The 18,362-nt window shown below is 37.8% G+C and overlaps 1 protein-coding gene across 1 annotated transcript in view; it reads right to left on the reverse strand.

Annotated features, from left to right (window-relative positions):
* The window catches only part of SANBR (SANT and BTB domain regulator of CSR), a 48,536-nt gene that overhangs the window by 19,730 nt on the left and 10,444 nt on the right, over positions 1 to 18,362 (reverse strand). Inside the window, exons 3-11 of the mRNA XM_004369437.3 lie at positions 17,247 to 17,433; positions 16,358 to 16,448; positions 14,580 to 14,818; positions 10,508 to 10,566; positions 8,748 to 8,908; positions 7,277 to 7,363; positions 7,059 to 7,169; positions 4,829 to 4,952; positions 2,585 to 2,737 (exon numbers count right to left, since the gene is read on the reverse strand). Coding sequence (XP_004369494.1) covers positions 2,585 to 2,737; positions 4,829 to 4,952; positions 7,059 to 7,169; positions 7,277 to 7,363; positions 8,748 to 8,908; positions 10,508 to 10,566; positions 14,580 to 14,818; positions 16,358 to 16,448; positions 17,247 to 17,433 — 1,212 coding nt within the window. The remainder of the gene's footprint in view (positions 1 to 2,584; positions 2,738 to 4,828; positions 4,953 to 7,058; positions 7,170 to 7,276; positions 7,364 to 8,747; positions 8,909 to 10,507; positions 10,567 to 14,579; positions 14,819 to 16,357; positions 16,449 to 17,246; positions 17,434 to 18,362) is intronic.

Here is an 18,362-nt window from a genome sequence, read left to right on the forward strand (position 1 = left end):
CTCCTTGGAATATATCCTAGAGAAGTAAGAGCCATCACACAAATAGATATATGCAAACCCATGTTCACTGCAGCACTGTTCACGATAGCAAGAAGACAGAAACAACCTAGGTGCCCATCAATGGAAGAATGGATAAATTACAGTATATTCACACAATGGATTACGCAATGATAAAGAACAACAATGAATCCGTGAAACATCTTATAACATGGAGGAATCTGGAGGGCATTACGCTGAGTGAATTTAGTCACAGAAGAGCAAATATTGTATAAGACCACTATTATTAGAACTCAAGAAAAGGTTTAAACACAAAAGACAACGTTCTTTGATGATTCCAAGAGTGGGGAGGGAGGGAGAGGGGTATTCACTAACTAGAAAAGAGACAAGAATTATCTTAGGTGAAGGAAAGGACAGCACACACTACAAGGGAAGTCAGCACAACTGCACTAAACCAAAGCTAAGAAGTTTCCTGAATACAATCAAACACTTCGAGGGACAGAGTAGCAGGGGCGGGGGGCCAGGGACCATGCTTTCAGGGGACATCTAGGTCAACTGGCACAACAAAGTTTATTAAGAAAATGTTCTGCATCCCACTTTGGTGAGTGGTATCTGGGGTCTTAAAAGCTAGCAAGCGGCCATCTAAGATGCATCAATTGGTCCCAACCACCTGGAGCAAAGGAGAACGAAGAACACCAAAGACACAAGGAAAGTAGTAGCCCAAGAGACAGAAAGGGCCACATAAACAAGAGACTGTATCATCCTGAGACCAGAAGAACTAGATGGTGCCCAGGTACCACCAATGACTGCCCTGACAGGGAACACAATAGACAGTTCCTGATGGAGCAGGAGAAAGGTGGGGTACAGAACTCAAATTCTAGTAAAAAGACCAGACATAATGGTCTGAGACTGGAGGAACCCCAGAAAGCAAGGCCCCCGGACTCTCTGTCAACCCAGAACTAAAACAATTCCCGAGGCCAACTCTTCAGACAAAAGTTGGACTGGACTATGGGACATAAAATGATACTCATGAACAGTGTGCTTCTTAGCTCAAGTAGATACATGAGACTAAAGGGGCAGTTTCTGTCTGGAGTGAGATGAGAAGGCACAGAGGGTCAGGAGCTGGTTGAATGGACACAGGAAACCCGGGGTGGAAAGGAGGAGTGTGCTGTCACAGTATAGGGAGAGCAATTAGGGTCACATAACAATGTATGTATAAATTTTTGTATGAGAGACTAACTTGGATTGGAAACTTTCACTTAAATTACAAAAAGAAAAAAAAAAAAAAAAACTCAACTGTTATCCATTAAGTCGCATACCAGACTTATCATACAATTCAGTTACTATTTTATTCCCTGAATAAATACCTCCTAAACAATGAATTTATCCACTTCTTTTACCTCACTACCCTAGTCCAAGCTATCATCACCTCTCTACGACTACTGTAATAGCTTCCTCTGTACCTGAATCCACTGACTAATCCCTAAACTATTATCTTCACTGCAACTGATATTTTCTAAACTCAGGATAAAGAAAAAATTAACATGGCCTACAAACTCCTGCCCTGCATGGTGTGGCCCCTGCCTACCTCTCCAGCCTCGTCTTGAACTATGCATGTTTTCTCTAACAGCCACAGCAGCCTTCTTTCAGCCTCCTTTAGGCCTTGCTGCTCTGACTGGAACGTTCTATCTCCCCTCGTTGCCTCACACACGCCTACTATCCTTCGGCTCTCACCCAAAGGTCAGCTCCTCAAGGGGGCATTCCTTAACTTCAACGGCCAGGTCATACTAGCTTATTATCGACGTTTGTGGCCCTGTGTACATCTTTAAACACTAAGCAGAGGTGCAATTTAACATTTCTTTGTGTGTTTTTTTTTTCCTTTTTGATATTAATGACTGAACTATAAGCTCCATTAAGATAGAAACTAACTTTACACAATGCTCTCTGCTTTGCACAGTGTATGGCATATTTTGATGTTTATAAATATTTGTTGTATGGATGATGATAAGGAAGAGCTTTAGGTTCCTTTCATCCACTCATGAAATTACATAACGTTTTCAAAAGTGTTAGCAATCAAGGAATCTAACCTATAGCAGTACTCACGTATTACACCAAGATACATGTGCAAGGATGTTTATTGTAATACCATCAATCTGGAAACAACTTAAACGTTCACCAACAGGAGAATGGTTAAATAAATGGTGATCTATGAACAGCTTAGAATATTACACAGCAGCTAAATGACACAGAAAGATAACCTAGGTATATCGCTGAGTGAAAGAATAAAATAAATAGTATGATCTCATTTCCAATATAAAAATTAAATATAATTTATACTTGAAGTATATAAACAAGGTCTGAAAGGAAACTGTTAACTGTGATCACCTCTAAGAAGAGGTGTACAAGGGGGGAATGGTATGAAGAGAGACTTCTTTTTTACTATAAACATTTATGTATTGTTTGAAGTGTTCTCTACATGAACGTATTACTTTTATCCTTTAAAAATAACAAAAGGGGAGAGGAGCTAAATAAAAAGCATTAGTGAGTGCTGAGTGTCAACTACAAACGGGCAACATTCAAAATTTACCTTTGTTGGCTGAGTGGGATCAAACCGAAGAACCTTTTGGTTGCAGCAGGGATAAATTCCAGTGCCCACAGTGCTCGGTGAGCTTGCTGCAGTGGGGTAAACCACTGTTTCTGAGTGATACTGGCAGTGTGAGAATTCAGTACAGAGAAAAGCCTGAATAAAAGAAGCATGTAAACCATTATTATTTCCACAATGAAATTATGCCTATCAAAAAAACAAAAAGACTGCATAGTGTGATTCCATTTATACAAAATGTACAGAAAAGGCACATCTAGGCAGTCACAGAGTAGAACAGTGGTTGCCTGGGGGTAGGGGTGAGAATGGGGGGTGATCACAAATGAGCATAAGGGATCTTTCTGGGGTGCTGGAAATGTTCCCAAATTGGACTGTGAAAATGACTGCACAACTCTAAATTCACTATAAAATCACTGACTTGTACACTTAAAAACGGGTGACTTTGTGGCATATAAAACTTCATTCGAATTTCAGATGGACTGAACTGCTCTTAGGAGCCCTGGCGGCACAGTGGTTAAAGTGCTCGGCTGCTAACCAAAAGGTAAATGGTTCAAACTCAGCAGCCACTCCGCAGGAGAAAGATGGGGCAGTATGCTTCTGTAAAGACTACAGTCTTGAAAACCCTATGGAGCAGTTCTACTCTGGCCTATAGGTTGTTGTGAGTCGGAATCGACTCAACAGCAATGGTTAACGGTAAACTGATCTTGACGTATATCCAATTTTATAATTGGCTAGTCATCTCAACAGTTTTCAATGAAAAATAAAATATAATTTTGCCTCACTTGATTATTCCTTGATATATTTTTTAAGCTAATATTTAGCATCAGTACTAACGAAAATTGTTGAGTAACTGAATCATGGGTGAAAAAAGTTATCAAGGTTTAATTATAAAATAATAAGTTGCAAATATAAGTCGGTAAAAATTCTAAGAACATGAAAAAATTAATAGTTCTAAGCAGTGAAAATCTTGAACATGAAAGCAAGAGAGAATAGTCTACAATTCAGAATTCTTAGCTGTTAATTCCAATTATGATTTTCAAACAAAGGCTTTTAATTAAAAAAAACTGAGTCTGATAAGAGCTACCAGGTACATGCTCTAATATACGCAGTATTTTGCACACAAATTCAGGTGATTTATAAACTCTCCATAATAAATACTAAAAATCATTATTCACTTTGCTATAAAAAAAGAAAAAAAATCTCCCCCAAATTTTCTGCATTCTAACATGCTCAGGTTTTGAAGCCTGATATCCCTGATGAGTCGGAATCAACTTGGCAGCACTGGGTTTGGTTTTGGTTTCTACCCCAGTTGTGGGAAGGATCATTACTTATCTGTTAGTTTAAAAAAAAAACAAACCAAAAAACCCAAAACAACTGACAATGCCAAGTGCTGGAGTACTTCAGTAAACCTGATTTTTAAAAAACACGGGGACACAGGGAGTCAGCTGGGTGGGAACTCATACAGTCTGAAAAATCCCGCCCCTAATGGTTGTGATAAGCTGCTCTTCCGTCTCTCCACTGAACATAATCACCCACGTGTGAGAGAAGAAAGTTGATGGGGCAGGGAGCCTTCAGGGGCTCACAAGAAATCTTATACAGAACCCTCTGGATTTATACCTAAGATTAATTAGGAATGAGTGTGACTATAAAGACCTGCTTATTCTATAAAAGGCTCGCGGCGGTGACAGTACAGAATCCCAGCTGCAAGACCACCAGGGACAGGTGGGTTTACTTTAGGTTCCCTCAAATAGCAAGCTTTCTTGTGTTTTTATTACAGCTTTCCTTTACAAAAAAAAGAACAAAAACTTTTTGGGAACCAACTGTTGTGATAAAAGGGCACATATCAGCACCCTGTCTGCAAAGGTGCTTCTGGATTTCTAAGGAAACTTATGGGCCAGTAGAAAAACAGTTTTGGTTAGAAATAGAGGAAATGAGGATACAGAAATTTTTTTTTTAAATGGATCTGGTCACTTAACACCTGTTGGTTTTGTAAAAATTCAGCAAGGCACCGATTGTTGCGGCACTGAAACTGAACAAGGGAAGAAACAGGGCAGAGAAACGAAGCCCGATGTAGGCGATGTCTAACGGCACCATTATTTTTGCCACTAGATTCTTAAAGAGACGTCAGTTATTGTCCAAACACAAGCAAACATACTAACTAAACAGCATACGTGAAAAGGGTCTTTCCCTCAACGTTTGCAGAAAAGGATTAAAAAAAAAAATTCTCACTTGACAACATCTTGAGCAAGTCAGCCAGTTGACCGTTCCCCACAAGCGCCAATATACATCTCTCCAAGATTTTAATTCTTCAAAAAAACTATTCAAATATTCGTGAACATCCCAAGTCTTGTCTCTAGGGAAAAGAGCCTCAACTGTTATATTATTTTACAAGCAAGCAATATAAACAATTTGTTTTAAACGGATGTTTTTAAGTGTGTGGCTTATTTCCAAGAACATTTTCCCAAATGATGGATGTGGTATGGACAGTGCCAGGCAGATAAGACTTCCTTTGGAAGTTTACTCCGTGGGCAACAGAAAAAGGTATGAAAAGCTCACTGCCAAATTATTTGCTAACCTAGGTAAAGCATTATAGGCCAACAATTGGGACTTAGGCATATATTGTTAAATGGAATCTTTATTATAATTGCACATGTTGTAAAATAAGTTCATATTAACTACTGGTGATTCTAAGCATTTCATTAATGTACCAGTTCTTCATATTATTTTCAAAAGACATTTTCTAATAATTGACTAATATTGTTTGTTATATACAATTGGGTCTAGGTAATACACATTTTGTAATTCAGTAACATAAAGTTAAAAAATAGCAAAGGCTTAAAACCAAATTTGCTATGGTCAGTCCCTATTTATTTTCAAACCCCTATTTTAATCTTTTGCTCTTTTTTCCCTTAGTTCCACGAATAACAAAATGTCACTGTGCATTTCAAATCACATAGAAACAATCTGTTTTAAAAATTATCTAAGGACAATTTTTAAAATGTGTGCGTCAACAGCAGACTTGAATAAAAATTGATGTTGAAAAAAAAAACCCTGCTGCCCCCGAGTCGATTTTGACTCATAGTGACCCTACAGGACAGAGTAGAACGCCCCAGAGGGTTTCCAAGGAGCGGCTGGGGGATTTGAACTGCCGACCTTTTGGATAGCAGCTGAGCTCTTACCCACTGCACCACCAGGGCTCCTAATGCTGCAGGTAATATAAATTACTTTTCTCACATACTAATATTAATAGTTATTGCTGTTATAATGGAAGTAATTTTCAACACGAGTCAAGTCTCAAGACAAAAACAAAAAACAAAAAACAAAACACCCTATAAAATCCCAGTGGCTTGACATATCTAATGAAGATTCCTTGATTACTGAGAGAAAAATGAAACATTTTAAGGTTGACTGTGCTACTAATACTAAAGCCAAATGTGAAATGTTTCCCTGCATTGCTGTTTTAATGTTTACAATATGAAATCCAACATTTGTAGGGTTTTTCTTTAATAAAAGTGCTATGCATCTTTGCCACAGAAGAAAAATGAAGTAAAAAGAGAACTAAAGTGATCCCGAACACTATCCCCCAAAGGTAACCCTACAGTTGACATTTTAGTGACACGGACATATTCCAGTTTTGTCTCCTAACGCGTGTTTGTCCCTCAACTAACCACTCATAACTTCTCAGGTAAGCACAGCATATTCCTTTACCACGTTACTCTTCAAGGGTCCACATTAAGAACAGATCAGGTGTGCTTTATATAGACACACTATTGTATGGCTAGATTTTAATTTGTTTAATTATTTGGGTGTCTGTTTATCTACTTATTTATTTTGCGACTTTAAAAATACAGCAATAAATATAAGTCTAACATTACCTCTTTGCATAAATTCCTAGCAGTAGGATATTGTCAAAGAATGCATACATCTTAAAGTATCTGCCTTTCTGAAATATTGCACCAATTTTACAACCCCCTCCCCATTTCAGAATGAGAACTTGTTTTGTATTCAAAAGGAAAAAAAAGACTATGTATTAATGGAATACTGACAAAATATGATGAACTCAGAAATAGATTATAGAAAATCCAATTTTAAAGACAATTTTCTCACTTGCAAAAGTTCACATGAAAGTAAATTCAGTTCTATTATAAAATTCAATATAATATTTATACAATTAAAATCTGTTAGTGAAATTATATTTTAATAGCACTGACCAGAATATCTTTCATGATTAAGACACAATAACTTTTCTTATTTTAAAGCTTAAAAAATCATGAACTTTATCCAGTAAGTAAAATACCGCCTTTAGAGCTGCCTTAGCTTGTTCTGAAAGTAGCATCTTTGTAAATCAAAATTGGATCACATGCAAAAAAAGGACATTCGATTCCTTATAGGCACAGTTATGCTTTTATAAATACACTAGAAATTCACATAAAAAAGATGTATTTTATTTTCACCACACCTTAGGTGAATATAGATAATATTTCCATGTCGATCCACATTGATTTTTCCAGGAATGCAAGGAATTCGTCTTTCTGTTTCCTTTGTTAAAAGTTTCTTACACAAATAACATCTATAAAACACAAAGACATAAAAACATTCAAGAAAATTTTAAATGTAGTAAAAGTAAAGAATTTAGCTGCATTACAGTGCACGCCAAAGAAGAACACGTTACCGTACCTGTATAACGTGGCCGCGTTACTCCGAGAATCTGGATTCAAGTACTCAGGATCAAACAGTCTCTCAATCTTCTTACAAAAAAGTTTACTATTAACAACAAATGACCAACAAATTAATTTTCTACATTTACTTTCCTAAAGCTACTTGATAGTCATTAAAATAAACATGATCTATTTGTACATGTGTAAGATTAGATTAATAAATCCTTGGAGAACTCTTTGGGAGTTTATAATACATTTTAGGTGCTCTACTAAGTAAATATACCTATTAATGAGAATTGCTTGATCAAGAATCTGTTTTTACAAGAAAAATAACACTGATAGGTATCTACCTATCTTTAGCCCTTTGTTACTGTAAATAAGTTACTATAATTAAAAGTGTGTTACTGACACAAGAACACACAAAACGAAGAACTCAGAAACAGACCTCACGCATACAGATGTGACGTACAGTAAAGCCATCGCTGCAATCCAGTGGGCACAGATGGCCTTTTCAATAAATGGTGCTTTGTCAACCAGATAACTCTCCAGGAGAAAAATGAACCTTGACTCCTACCTCATCTAACAATTAATTCAAGAGAGAGGACAGAAAAACACAGGAGATTATCTTCACCACCCGTAGGTAGGCAAAGATTTCTGGAACAGAACACAAAAAACACTAACCATGGTCTCTTGCTAGGAAATCTCACCCAGTTCCAAGGCTTCACACTTCATTTGCTCTTTATCTATTTTAAGCCCTGAGCTCTGACCTCAACTCCAGACTTGTCTATCCAACTATCACCCTGCCACTCATACCTAAATGTCCAACAAGCACATTAAATAATCTGAAGATCCAAATCCATCTTTTGATTCCTCTCACCCCAGTCTTTCCTCTCTGCACAAATGGTACCACCATCTGCTTAGCTGCTCAAGCTCAAAATCTAGTTAGTATCCTTGAGTCCTCTCTTTGCCCACATCATTCCATCACAAACCTGTTAAACATTTCTAACATACCCTGAATCCATCTACTTCTCTCCAGCCCCACTGCATCCACCCCAGTCCACACCCTGCCATCTTTTACTCAGCTCCTTCTGTTCTGATACACCTACAATCTGTTCCCCACATAGCAACTAGAACGATCTTTAAAAATTAGATTAGATCATGGCACTCCTCTGCTTCCAGCCACACTCAGAATAAAGTACATCCTTCTTGTGATGGTCTGAACAGCCCCTGGGTGACTCGACCACTGCTTACCTTGTCTTAGACCACTCCTTCCCTTTATGCTAAGGCCTGTCTTAATAATCTTTATCATAATTCACTACCACAATATACTCACATGTACATTATATAAAATAACTAATTTAATTACTGGTTTTTATCATGAGCCACTGGCTCTGGATAAATTCTACTTCACTTAAAATACACTAAAATAAAATAGAAATATATTTCTTCTAATAGAAACATCAGGTTAAAAATAAAATTTTTAAAATTACCTCCTAAATTTATCTTTCTTGTCCTTTAAATCATCAATTTCATTGTGTGTGAACAGATCCGCTATACGTGTAAGAAGGTTTGAATTAATACAGTTCATGTTGCATGGGGTAGCTACTATGGCATTCATATTTTTATGGCAATACTGAATGCACTGTTCAACCTAAAAAAAACACAGAATAGAAAATTAATGTTGAAAATAGTAGCACAAAGTTTCATCAGTACTTCCCAAAGATAAAAAGTCATTAAAAGTCTAATCCACGTATTGCTAGGCACTGCCCGGGTACTGCCTATCTGAGCTAATAAACGCTTTTCGAAAGTGGCCCAGCAGGTCAAACTTGTAAAAACACAAGCACATACCTGGAAAAATAGTTCTCACCTTTTTGGAATATTTCAAACACTAAGTAACGATCACCCTTCATGGAAGTGGCAGGTATAAATCTTAGTCCACAAACTCAAGCTACAGGATATGTGACTTCCTGTAACTAAACTCAGTGATGACTTTAAGCCTCCATTTCTCTGGGTGGCAGAAATAAAATTTCAGCCAGTTTAGGATTTCCTCAGCTGTGGTGGGTTCCTCTCTGACTTTCTTCCCCTCTCTCCAACCTGAGGCATATTTATGTACTTTTAAAGGAGGACGTGGGCTTTAGGGGGAAAACTAGCACTTGCTAATTATGTATTTTTCCAAAATTTTTGTTTCTGGCATAAAAATCATCCTTTGGGGCTTAGACTTCAAAACTCAAAAGTTAAGGACTCTTACAATTTTTTCTTTTTCTTTTTTCTGTAACTCTTTCCTGAAGCAATTAATACCAGCTGGCTGAATGGGGAAGGCTAAGGAGTAGAAAGAATACAGGGACGAATAAAAGCCCAAACAATCCAACAGAGTTCACCTCTGCTAACACAGTAAAGGAGGACCCTGCCTTGTGGAGTTTTATCAGGAGTTGAAATATTCATTTAAAATAAAACCTCAAAAAAATATATGAACATTTAAATAATAAGTAAATCTATTTAAAAAAAAAAGCTAAACCCACTGCCATTGAGTTGATTCTGACTCATGGCAAACCCCACAGGGTTCCAAGGCTGTCTTTACGGAAGCAGACTGCCACACCTTTCTTCCGAGGAGCCACTGGGTAGTTCTGAACTGCCAACCTTTCAGTCAGCCGTTAATCACTTTAACCACCGTGCCACCAGGGCTCCATAAAGAAAAAAAGAAAAAAAATTAGAGCTTGAAATGTATACGTATGTATTGCACTCTTATGTATCATCAGCTCCTTTTAAGCAATGGATACAAGCATCTGTGATACAGTTACACAGAAAATCGCACTGTCTAACATTTGGGTATTCAGTCTTCATTCCCTCAACTAGAAATGAAAGACACAAATAAGCAAAACATACTTAAAGAAATCAGTGGAACAAACATATTCCGATTAAAATTTTCACTTAATTTGGTCCTTTTGGGGTAAAGTTAAAGTTAATTCTGTTCAGTTTCATCCAGTACAACAGTGAGCTACTCCTTGAGGCTAAGTTGCTTGATTTATAGGCATAACACACACATAATACATAGTGGCCTAAACCCCTCCTCTTCAGAACAAAGTATCTTCAAATGTGAGCTGATTATTCTAACAGAATCACACCCTTGAATTAACAACTATTTTAGTAAGATGTCTTAGAATTTTCTAGACCTTTGGAGGAAAAATCAAAGCGTACCTGTTAAATCAAGCATAGGTGAACAAAAGAGCCTGGCTCTTTTATTAACACTTACCAATGAATCCATTTTCAAAAACTCTGAAGAAATAAGAATAGAAATGACATTTCCTGGCTCTACAAAGAGAAAAAAAAAATTAATTTTTCCTTTTGATTTGTAACTCAATCTCCCCAGAAGAGGCTCCTTCTCACCTTAAAAGAGAAGATGTAATGCAGATGTTGCTCTAATAAAAACAACTTAATATAATCTTACTATATCAAACGGCTCAGATACATGAAAGAAAGAAAATTCACCATGAAATCTAGACTACAGGGAAAATACTCAGTCAAGGAGGTGGTCCAAGATGGCAGCACACTCAGATGTGACATAACCTCCTTTTTTACATCAAAGACCAAGAAAACAAGTGAATCGTATGTAGACGACAACTCTGGAACCCTGAGCGTATAAGGCAAGGCTAAAAAATCGCACCAAATGCCAAGCGGAAGGAGAGACTGTACAAAAACAGTGAACACGGAGAACTGTGGATCACTGGTGCCCTGCCAACCAAACCTACATAACACAGCCATACTGAGACAAAGCAAGCAACATTCCCAGCTGAAGCCCCATCACCTGGTACAGCCAAGCAGGAGTGACTCTGTACTCACGTTCAGAGCCAGGAAGGAGTGCTCTTTGCCCTGTGAAAGTTAAGGGCACTCACCTCACCCACAGTGCCCCCCAACCCCCTGTGCCAGAGGCCTGTGGACCTGTAGTGCCCCGCCCACTCTCTCATCCATCCCACCCACATGATCGCAGTCTGGCAGCACCCACCACCGTCCCACCCCGAGCCAGGAACCCATGGACTGGTAGCGCTTGCTTCTCCACCCAGCCACCTGCACCAGGGCCTGTGGACCAGTGGCGGCCCCTCTCGCATCCACATAATCTGGTGGTGCTCACTTCTCCGCCCAGCCACCTGCACTGGAAGCCCATGACGGGTGGCACCCCCTCTTCGGCCCCCCCACCCACGCCGGGGCCTGCAGACCAGCAGCATCTGCTTTTCTGCCTGGCCACCATCACCAGTGACCTGGGGACTGGATGTATCCCCTCTTCTGCCCAACCAACTGTGCCGAGGGCCTGAGGACCAGCAGAACCCCCTGCTGTGCCCAGCCGCCTATACCAGGGGCCCACAGGCTGGTGGCGCTGGGAGCCTGTGAACTGGAGGTGCTCACTCGTACACCCAGCCTCCCGCACTGGGGCCCATGGACCAGTGGCGCCTCCTACTCCCCCGACCACCTGCACCAGGGGCCCAAGGACTGGCGGCACACCTTCCCCACGTCGCAAGCTAGCAGACAGGAGCATGCCCTCCTACTGAGCACCAGTGGACCGGCAGCACGCTCCCTGCCTTAACCCCCACAACGTCCCCCTCAGCAACCAGAGGCTTTGACCACTTCAGCCACTGCTGTGCAGCTCTGCCCAACTGGGACCATTAGTGAGAGCTTCCATAACACACACCCAGTAAGACCCAGGCACCGTCGCCCCGACCACCTGGCAACCAGCAATGTGCTCACAGAACACACAGCCCAGCAACCAGGAAGAACGCTCCCTGCACCCATGCCCAGGTGACCAGCCAGCCAGACACATCACCTCACCAGCAATGCCAGCTACATCCCCAGCTGCCCCACAAGACCCGAGAACAGAGACCCACACACACCCACCCAGAGATAGGTGGTGAGAACTCCCGTGGGGCCAGGCTAGCCACCAGATTAGCATGCACACCCCATCTACTCAGATAAAAAACAAAATCAGGATGCAGCAAACATATAATAAATGAATAAATATAACAACATCTTAATGCCTCAGAGACAATAAATCACATGAAGAAGTAGGACAAGATGGCTCCAGAAAGTGACCAAAATAAAGAATCAGAAAACTTTCCAGAGGAAGAAATGGTAATAGAAATACCTGATAAGGAAGTCAAAAGACTTACAGGGTTCTCCAAGAGATCAAGTAAAATAGACAAAATCAAGGAAAACACAAACAAAGCAATAAAAGAATTCAGGAAAACAATACAAAAACAGAACAATAAAATAAACAGACAATCAGAAACCATGCGAAAAACAGTACCTAGAAATCCAAACGATTAACAATAAAATTTCAGAAATGGACAACTCAACAGAAGCAAAAAAGAGCAAAACTGAATCAACGGAAGACAGAATCAGCAAATTAGAAGGCAAATCCCATGACACCAATTTGTTTGAGGAAAAATCAGAAAAAAGACTAACGCAAGCCTAAGAATTATGTGGGACACTATCAAGAGGAAAAATGTACACGTGGCCAGAATGCTACAATAGGAGGAGGCCAAAAAAAAAAAAAAGCACAAAGAGATTCAGTGAAGATTTGCTAGCAGAAAATTTCCCTAATATCATGAAAGATGGGAAGATATCCATCCAAGAAGCTCAACAAATTCCACACAGAACAGGCCTGAAAAGAAAGTCACCAAGACATATCATAATCACATTTGCCAAAACCAAAGACAAAGAAAGAATCCTGAGAACAGCTTGGGAAAAATGAAAAGTCAATGTCATGGACTGAACTGTGTCCCCCAAAAATATGTGCATCAATTTGGCTAGGCCATGATTCCCACTGTTGTGTGGTTGTCCTCCACTTTGTGATTGTAATTTTCCTGTGTGTTATAAATCCTAATCTCTGCCTGTGGTTAATGAGATAAAAGGATTAGGGTAAGATGTAACACCCTTACCCAGTTCACATCCCTGATCCAATATACATAGTTCATTAAAAAATAACAAATTCATTAACATAAATCTTTTTATGAAAAATGACTATATCTTCCCAACCAAGAAAACTTAGCCATAAAAATAAGTGTTTTACATTGTTGTAAATATCTTCAGTATCTGGCTTAACAGAAGGTGACTGAATGCTCTTACCTGCGTCTGCATTCATTTGTGGGTAGTCACCTTTGATGCTACACCAAACTTGACAAATAGTAGTTTCTTAAAGGTTAGTTGCAATATGGAATCTGAAATCATACCAGTGAACTTTTCCAACTTCAGTACATCAAAATCCATTGGTTTATCTTGCACTTTGTATGGATATTTGACCCATGCATGGTTTTTAAACATCATGCCCTGCTCACCTGGTAAACATTGGTTTACCGAGTTGTATAGATCTTCCAAATGTTATGTATTTCATTAAACAACACGTTTTAAAAATCACATTCATTAATATGATTTCATCATCACATCAAAATAATCTCGTCAGAAAAGTGTGTAAGTATTAAGAAGCTCATGAAAGCATACGCAAATTCTTCAAAACTCTAATTCTCACTTGCAAGCCTGAATTTTATCATTGGCAACAGATACCGTCAGTTGTTTTTCTCAAAGTGACCAACTCACTTTGTTCATGTTCCAGAAAATGTCTACCATACTTTGAATAACCATAGTTTATCTGCCAGTCTTTCAAGTAAAAACCAGTTTTCTATATTTGAAAAAGGCAGCTATAGTTTAGCTGGCAATTCAAGCCATTGCACAAGTGCTCTTCCTCAAGACAACACCACACTTGGGTATGCAGAAGTACACTTCTCATTTCATCACACAGGACATTAAAGATACATACTCATGGATCAAGGGTTAATAAAATGAGTAATTTCTACTGCTTCATCAATGAAACTAGCCTCTTTCTTTTCTCCCTTTTTAACTATGAGTGCATGGTGTTGAAGAATACAAACTCTACTACTGCAGTCTGCATCATTCTAAAGCTCCAACAGTTTTACACTCCACTGCTTTTATAACATCTGAGAAAAAGACAAATAGCATCTTAGTATTAACATGAAAATAATAATGAAGATATTTTGACCTTGTCGACCCTATAAAAGGGTCTCCAGGAACCCAAGGGTCCATGTACCACAATTTGAGACCCGTTGACCTAAAGACCTGCCCATTTGCCAAAAATTCACTCTAATTTACTAAAAAAAAAAAAAAAGGATGAGGTATATCAGTTGCCTAAAAGGCTGTTACTAATCTGAGCATAACAATTAATGTCCACACAATTTTCCACATTTCATTTTTGGTTTAAAGGAACTATCCGGTGACACACAAATTTCACTACAAAATAAGCAATAGATTGTCTTTTTTACCTAAAACGGGCATCTCACAATCTTTCTTCTCCTTAGTGTTCCTTTTAACATATTTTATCAACCAGGTGAAGATGTGAACGTCGCAGTGAACTGAAATGTCCACCTCTTCCCAGCGCTGGGCGTCCATAGATAAATATTCAGCAAAGTACTTCATTTCTGATATCAAAAGATCTCGTGGGCAAATAAAATCTTCTTTCAAGTTTTTTGCTTCATCACATACATGGATCACCATATTTGGCCTTCATAAAAAATGTTACACAGAAATGAAACGATTAGAGTCTTAGAAGAGGAGCCAGGAATACTGACATTTTTTCGGAGGAAGGAGAACAAGAAGTTTTTGATATAGTCAATTTTCACATTTTGAATTTTTCAAGTGTCTTGCTAATCTAATCATATTTTAGAGTGACTAATTTTAGTAAGCTACTGACTTAATAAAACAAAATATATTTTTATTAAAAGACTGATCATTTACATGGTTTAAAATTTATTTTTCAAGTTATAAATGAACTAAATTTATAAAAAGATTATCAATTCACAAAGAAAAATTAAGTAATACATTCTAATTCTTATGAGGAACACAAAACAGCACCTTTCCGTGGTTATGAGTGTGGGATGGAGGTAAAAATCCAATACTAAAATTTTCTTACTATCTAAAAATAGAAAAAGCAGCTAAGATTATTCATTAAAGAATAAAAAAAACTAGCATCAGTTATTTTTTTTAATGGCAAGAAAGTTTGCTTCCAGGCATTCATTAAATATAAATTAGTAAATGTGGTTAAAAGAATTATTAAGACTATACTATGCTTATTTACATATTTTAAAAATAATTCACGAATAATTTTAAATGATGTATCAGAAAGATTGCTTCAAAACTTACATATTCCTCAAATTTACTTTCCCTTGAAAATTATATCACCTCAAAAAGAAACATCAGTGTGATCCACATCTGCCTTCATGTCATTACAAAAGGAAGAGAATAAATAGGAAGAGATACACTGTCCTACAGTATGAATTTATTGTGTGCTTCATTGAACCTCAAAAACCACTAATACAAAAATTTTACATCTGAAATAAAATTGGGCTACCAGAAAAAGGATTATAATCAATGCTCTCTCAAAGTCAAAGGAATTTCTATAACTTTTACAAAAACAAATTTATATAACTTTCTTTCAAAGAAATTGTGGTTAAAATATAAGCATGCAACAGCTGGTAAAATAAAAGTTCTGTAGACTTTGGACCACAATATGAGATAACAGATAATTCTAGTAAAAAAAATTATCTGACAAACAAACCCTCCAGTTAAAAATCTATGTGAATAAACTAAAAACTACTGAACTGTACACTTAAGGGGGTAAATTTTATAGTTTTACATGAATTGTGTCTTAACAAAGCTGTTATAAAAAATCTATCAAAACTCAAGGACCACAAAGGAACTTGCAGGGATGATGAAAATGTTCTGTATCTTGATTTGGGTGATGGCTACCTGGTGTATACATTTGTCAAAATTCATCAACGTGAACACTTAAAATGCGCAGTTTATTACATATAAAGCATACAATGAAAACGGAAAACTACAGTAGCCCAATTTTTAGTAGCAACATGAATAAGTCATATATTTAGGTATTAAGCAATTGTTTACAGTTCAACATATGAACTAAGCTGATTCTAAGTATTTCAGCAATTGTGTGATACGAAATTCTTAAATTATGGTAAGTGACGTATTTTAAAATTTAAAGTTGATAATGATATTAAATCTCTACAAACAACCAGCCTCCTACCCTTCAGATTCTTCTGTCTCTTCACCATTATGAGCAGTACAATTTTCACTTTCTGAAGAACAGTTCCTTGTGGAAGCTATACTATGTCTTCCTTAAATGCAGAAACACACAAAAAAACGGAGGGGAGGGTGTTAGCATTTCTAGCTCAGAGCAGGTTTTCACTTAGTGAGTGGTGATAATGTAAATACATGGTTTGCAAAGCTAGTTAAAGAAAGCATTAGTCAAATAAAGGATACTGAATTACTAATGTTACAAACTAAAGTGTAAAAAATAACAATTGTTGTATATAATAGCGACCAAATGTTCAGAAGGCAACAATATAATTCTTTCTTCCTGAAGCAAATTTTACATCAATACTCTGACTACTGCTGAGGTGAAAATAACTCAGTATACTCTGAGAATTTCTAAAACCAGTTATTATTTCCAACGTGACTGCAGAAAGCATCTCTTCTACCTTGCCATAGCTTGTGTCAATAAGGGTAGCTGTAACAAAGATTACAAGAGAGAGGAGCAAGATTCTCTCAGAAAAAAAATAAATTAAACAGCATAGGTCAAATCCCTTTAAAATGAAGTAAAAGAATATTCATAGGAAATAATAAATAATACCGAAAATAAATACGTTAACAGACTGGAGTGGGAAGTTTGTTATAATAAAGAACTCTTTTTTGGTAAGGGTATTCGATCTATATATTAACATTTTAAAAATTAAAAAAAAAAAACAGCAAAGACAGATGATCATTTTTAAACTTCAGGAAGATAAAAATATTAATAGATTTTTCTTTTAATGTTTATATTAGTCTTTAAACAAAGCAAGAAAAATTGACTGCAACATATAACATTCTGCAGAATTATCGTAAAGAAAGTACTGCATTTTGTTTTAGAGCCCTACCTGTTTTGGACACTCCATCCGGACCAGCGGGAGAGTCCTGAAACTCCCTGTGTGGGTCAAGCAGTGAGGATCGGATATACGTGGCTAATGTTCCCACAGGACTCTCTCCAGCAGCCATCAGAGGATGGTACTGGTTGTCCACAGGTGAGCCTCCACTGCTCTTCAGTTCATCAAATCTTTTTGCACACTGTCATAAAGTAAGAGAAATGGAGGTTTTTAAGGAAAAATTAGAAGATATTTTCTTGCCTTTTATTTGAAATATAACATGGCCTAATCCTTCTGGCGCATGATGTGACAATATGTAGCGAAAGCCTTAAAAATGCTCATGCCCTCTGACCCAGCAATTCTGCTTCCAAGATTCTCCTCTAAGGAGAGGAGAGTTAAGATACTTGTTACAGTGGTATCTGTAGTAGTCTAAAGTTGGAAACAATAGCCTAAAAATCCAACAGAAGGATTTTTATTCAACAATTCAATCAATTATGATATAGGTAAAATAAAAAAACAGTATGATGCCATTAAATGTTGTGGAAGTCAACCATAAAGATGTTTACAGTATGTTATTCTTGTCAGCTGCCATCCAGTCAGGTCCCGAATCATGGTGACCCCATTCACAACAAAATGAAATGCTACCTGATCCTGCACCATCCCCATGATTGGCTGTGAATTCAGCCATGTGACCCACAGGATTTTCATTGGCTGATTTTCAGAAGTAGGTCACCAGGCCATCCTCCCTAGTCCATCTTAGCTGGGAAGCTCTGTTGAAACCTGTTCAACATCATAGCAACACAGAAGCCTCCAATGACAAAGGAGTGGTGGCTGCACCCGAGGTGCACTTAGTGGGAAATGAACCCAGGTCTCCTACACGGAAGGGCAGAATTCTACCACCGAACCACCGCTGCCCCCGCTTACCATATGCTAAGGGGAAAAAGCAAGTAACAAAACAGTATACTTGTTTTATATATCCACTTTAAAATCTCATACAGGTGTAGAGAAGAATCTGGAAAAATATACACGAGGTGTCAAGAGACTGTTGTAGGTAGGGTAAGATTAAATTTGATTTATAATTCTGAATTTGTGCTTATTCTGTGCATGCACTCTTAAAGGACATGCCCTGGT

This window comes from Trichechus manatus, unplaced genomic scaffold (genome assembly GCF_000243295.1).
Source record: "Trichechus manatus latirostris isolate Lorelei unplaced genomic scaffold, TriManLat1.0 scaffold00005, whole genome shotgun sequence".
Classification (NCBI taxonomy): domain Eukaryota; kingdom Metazoa; phylum Chordata; class Mammalia; order Sirenia; family Trichechidae; genus Trichechus; species Trichechus manatus.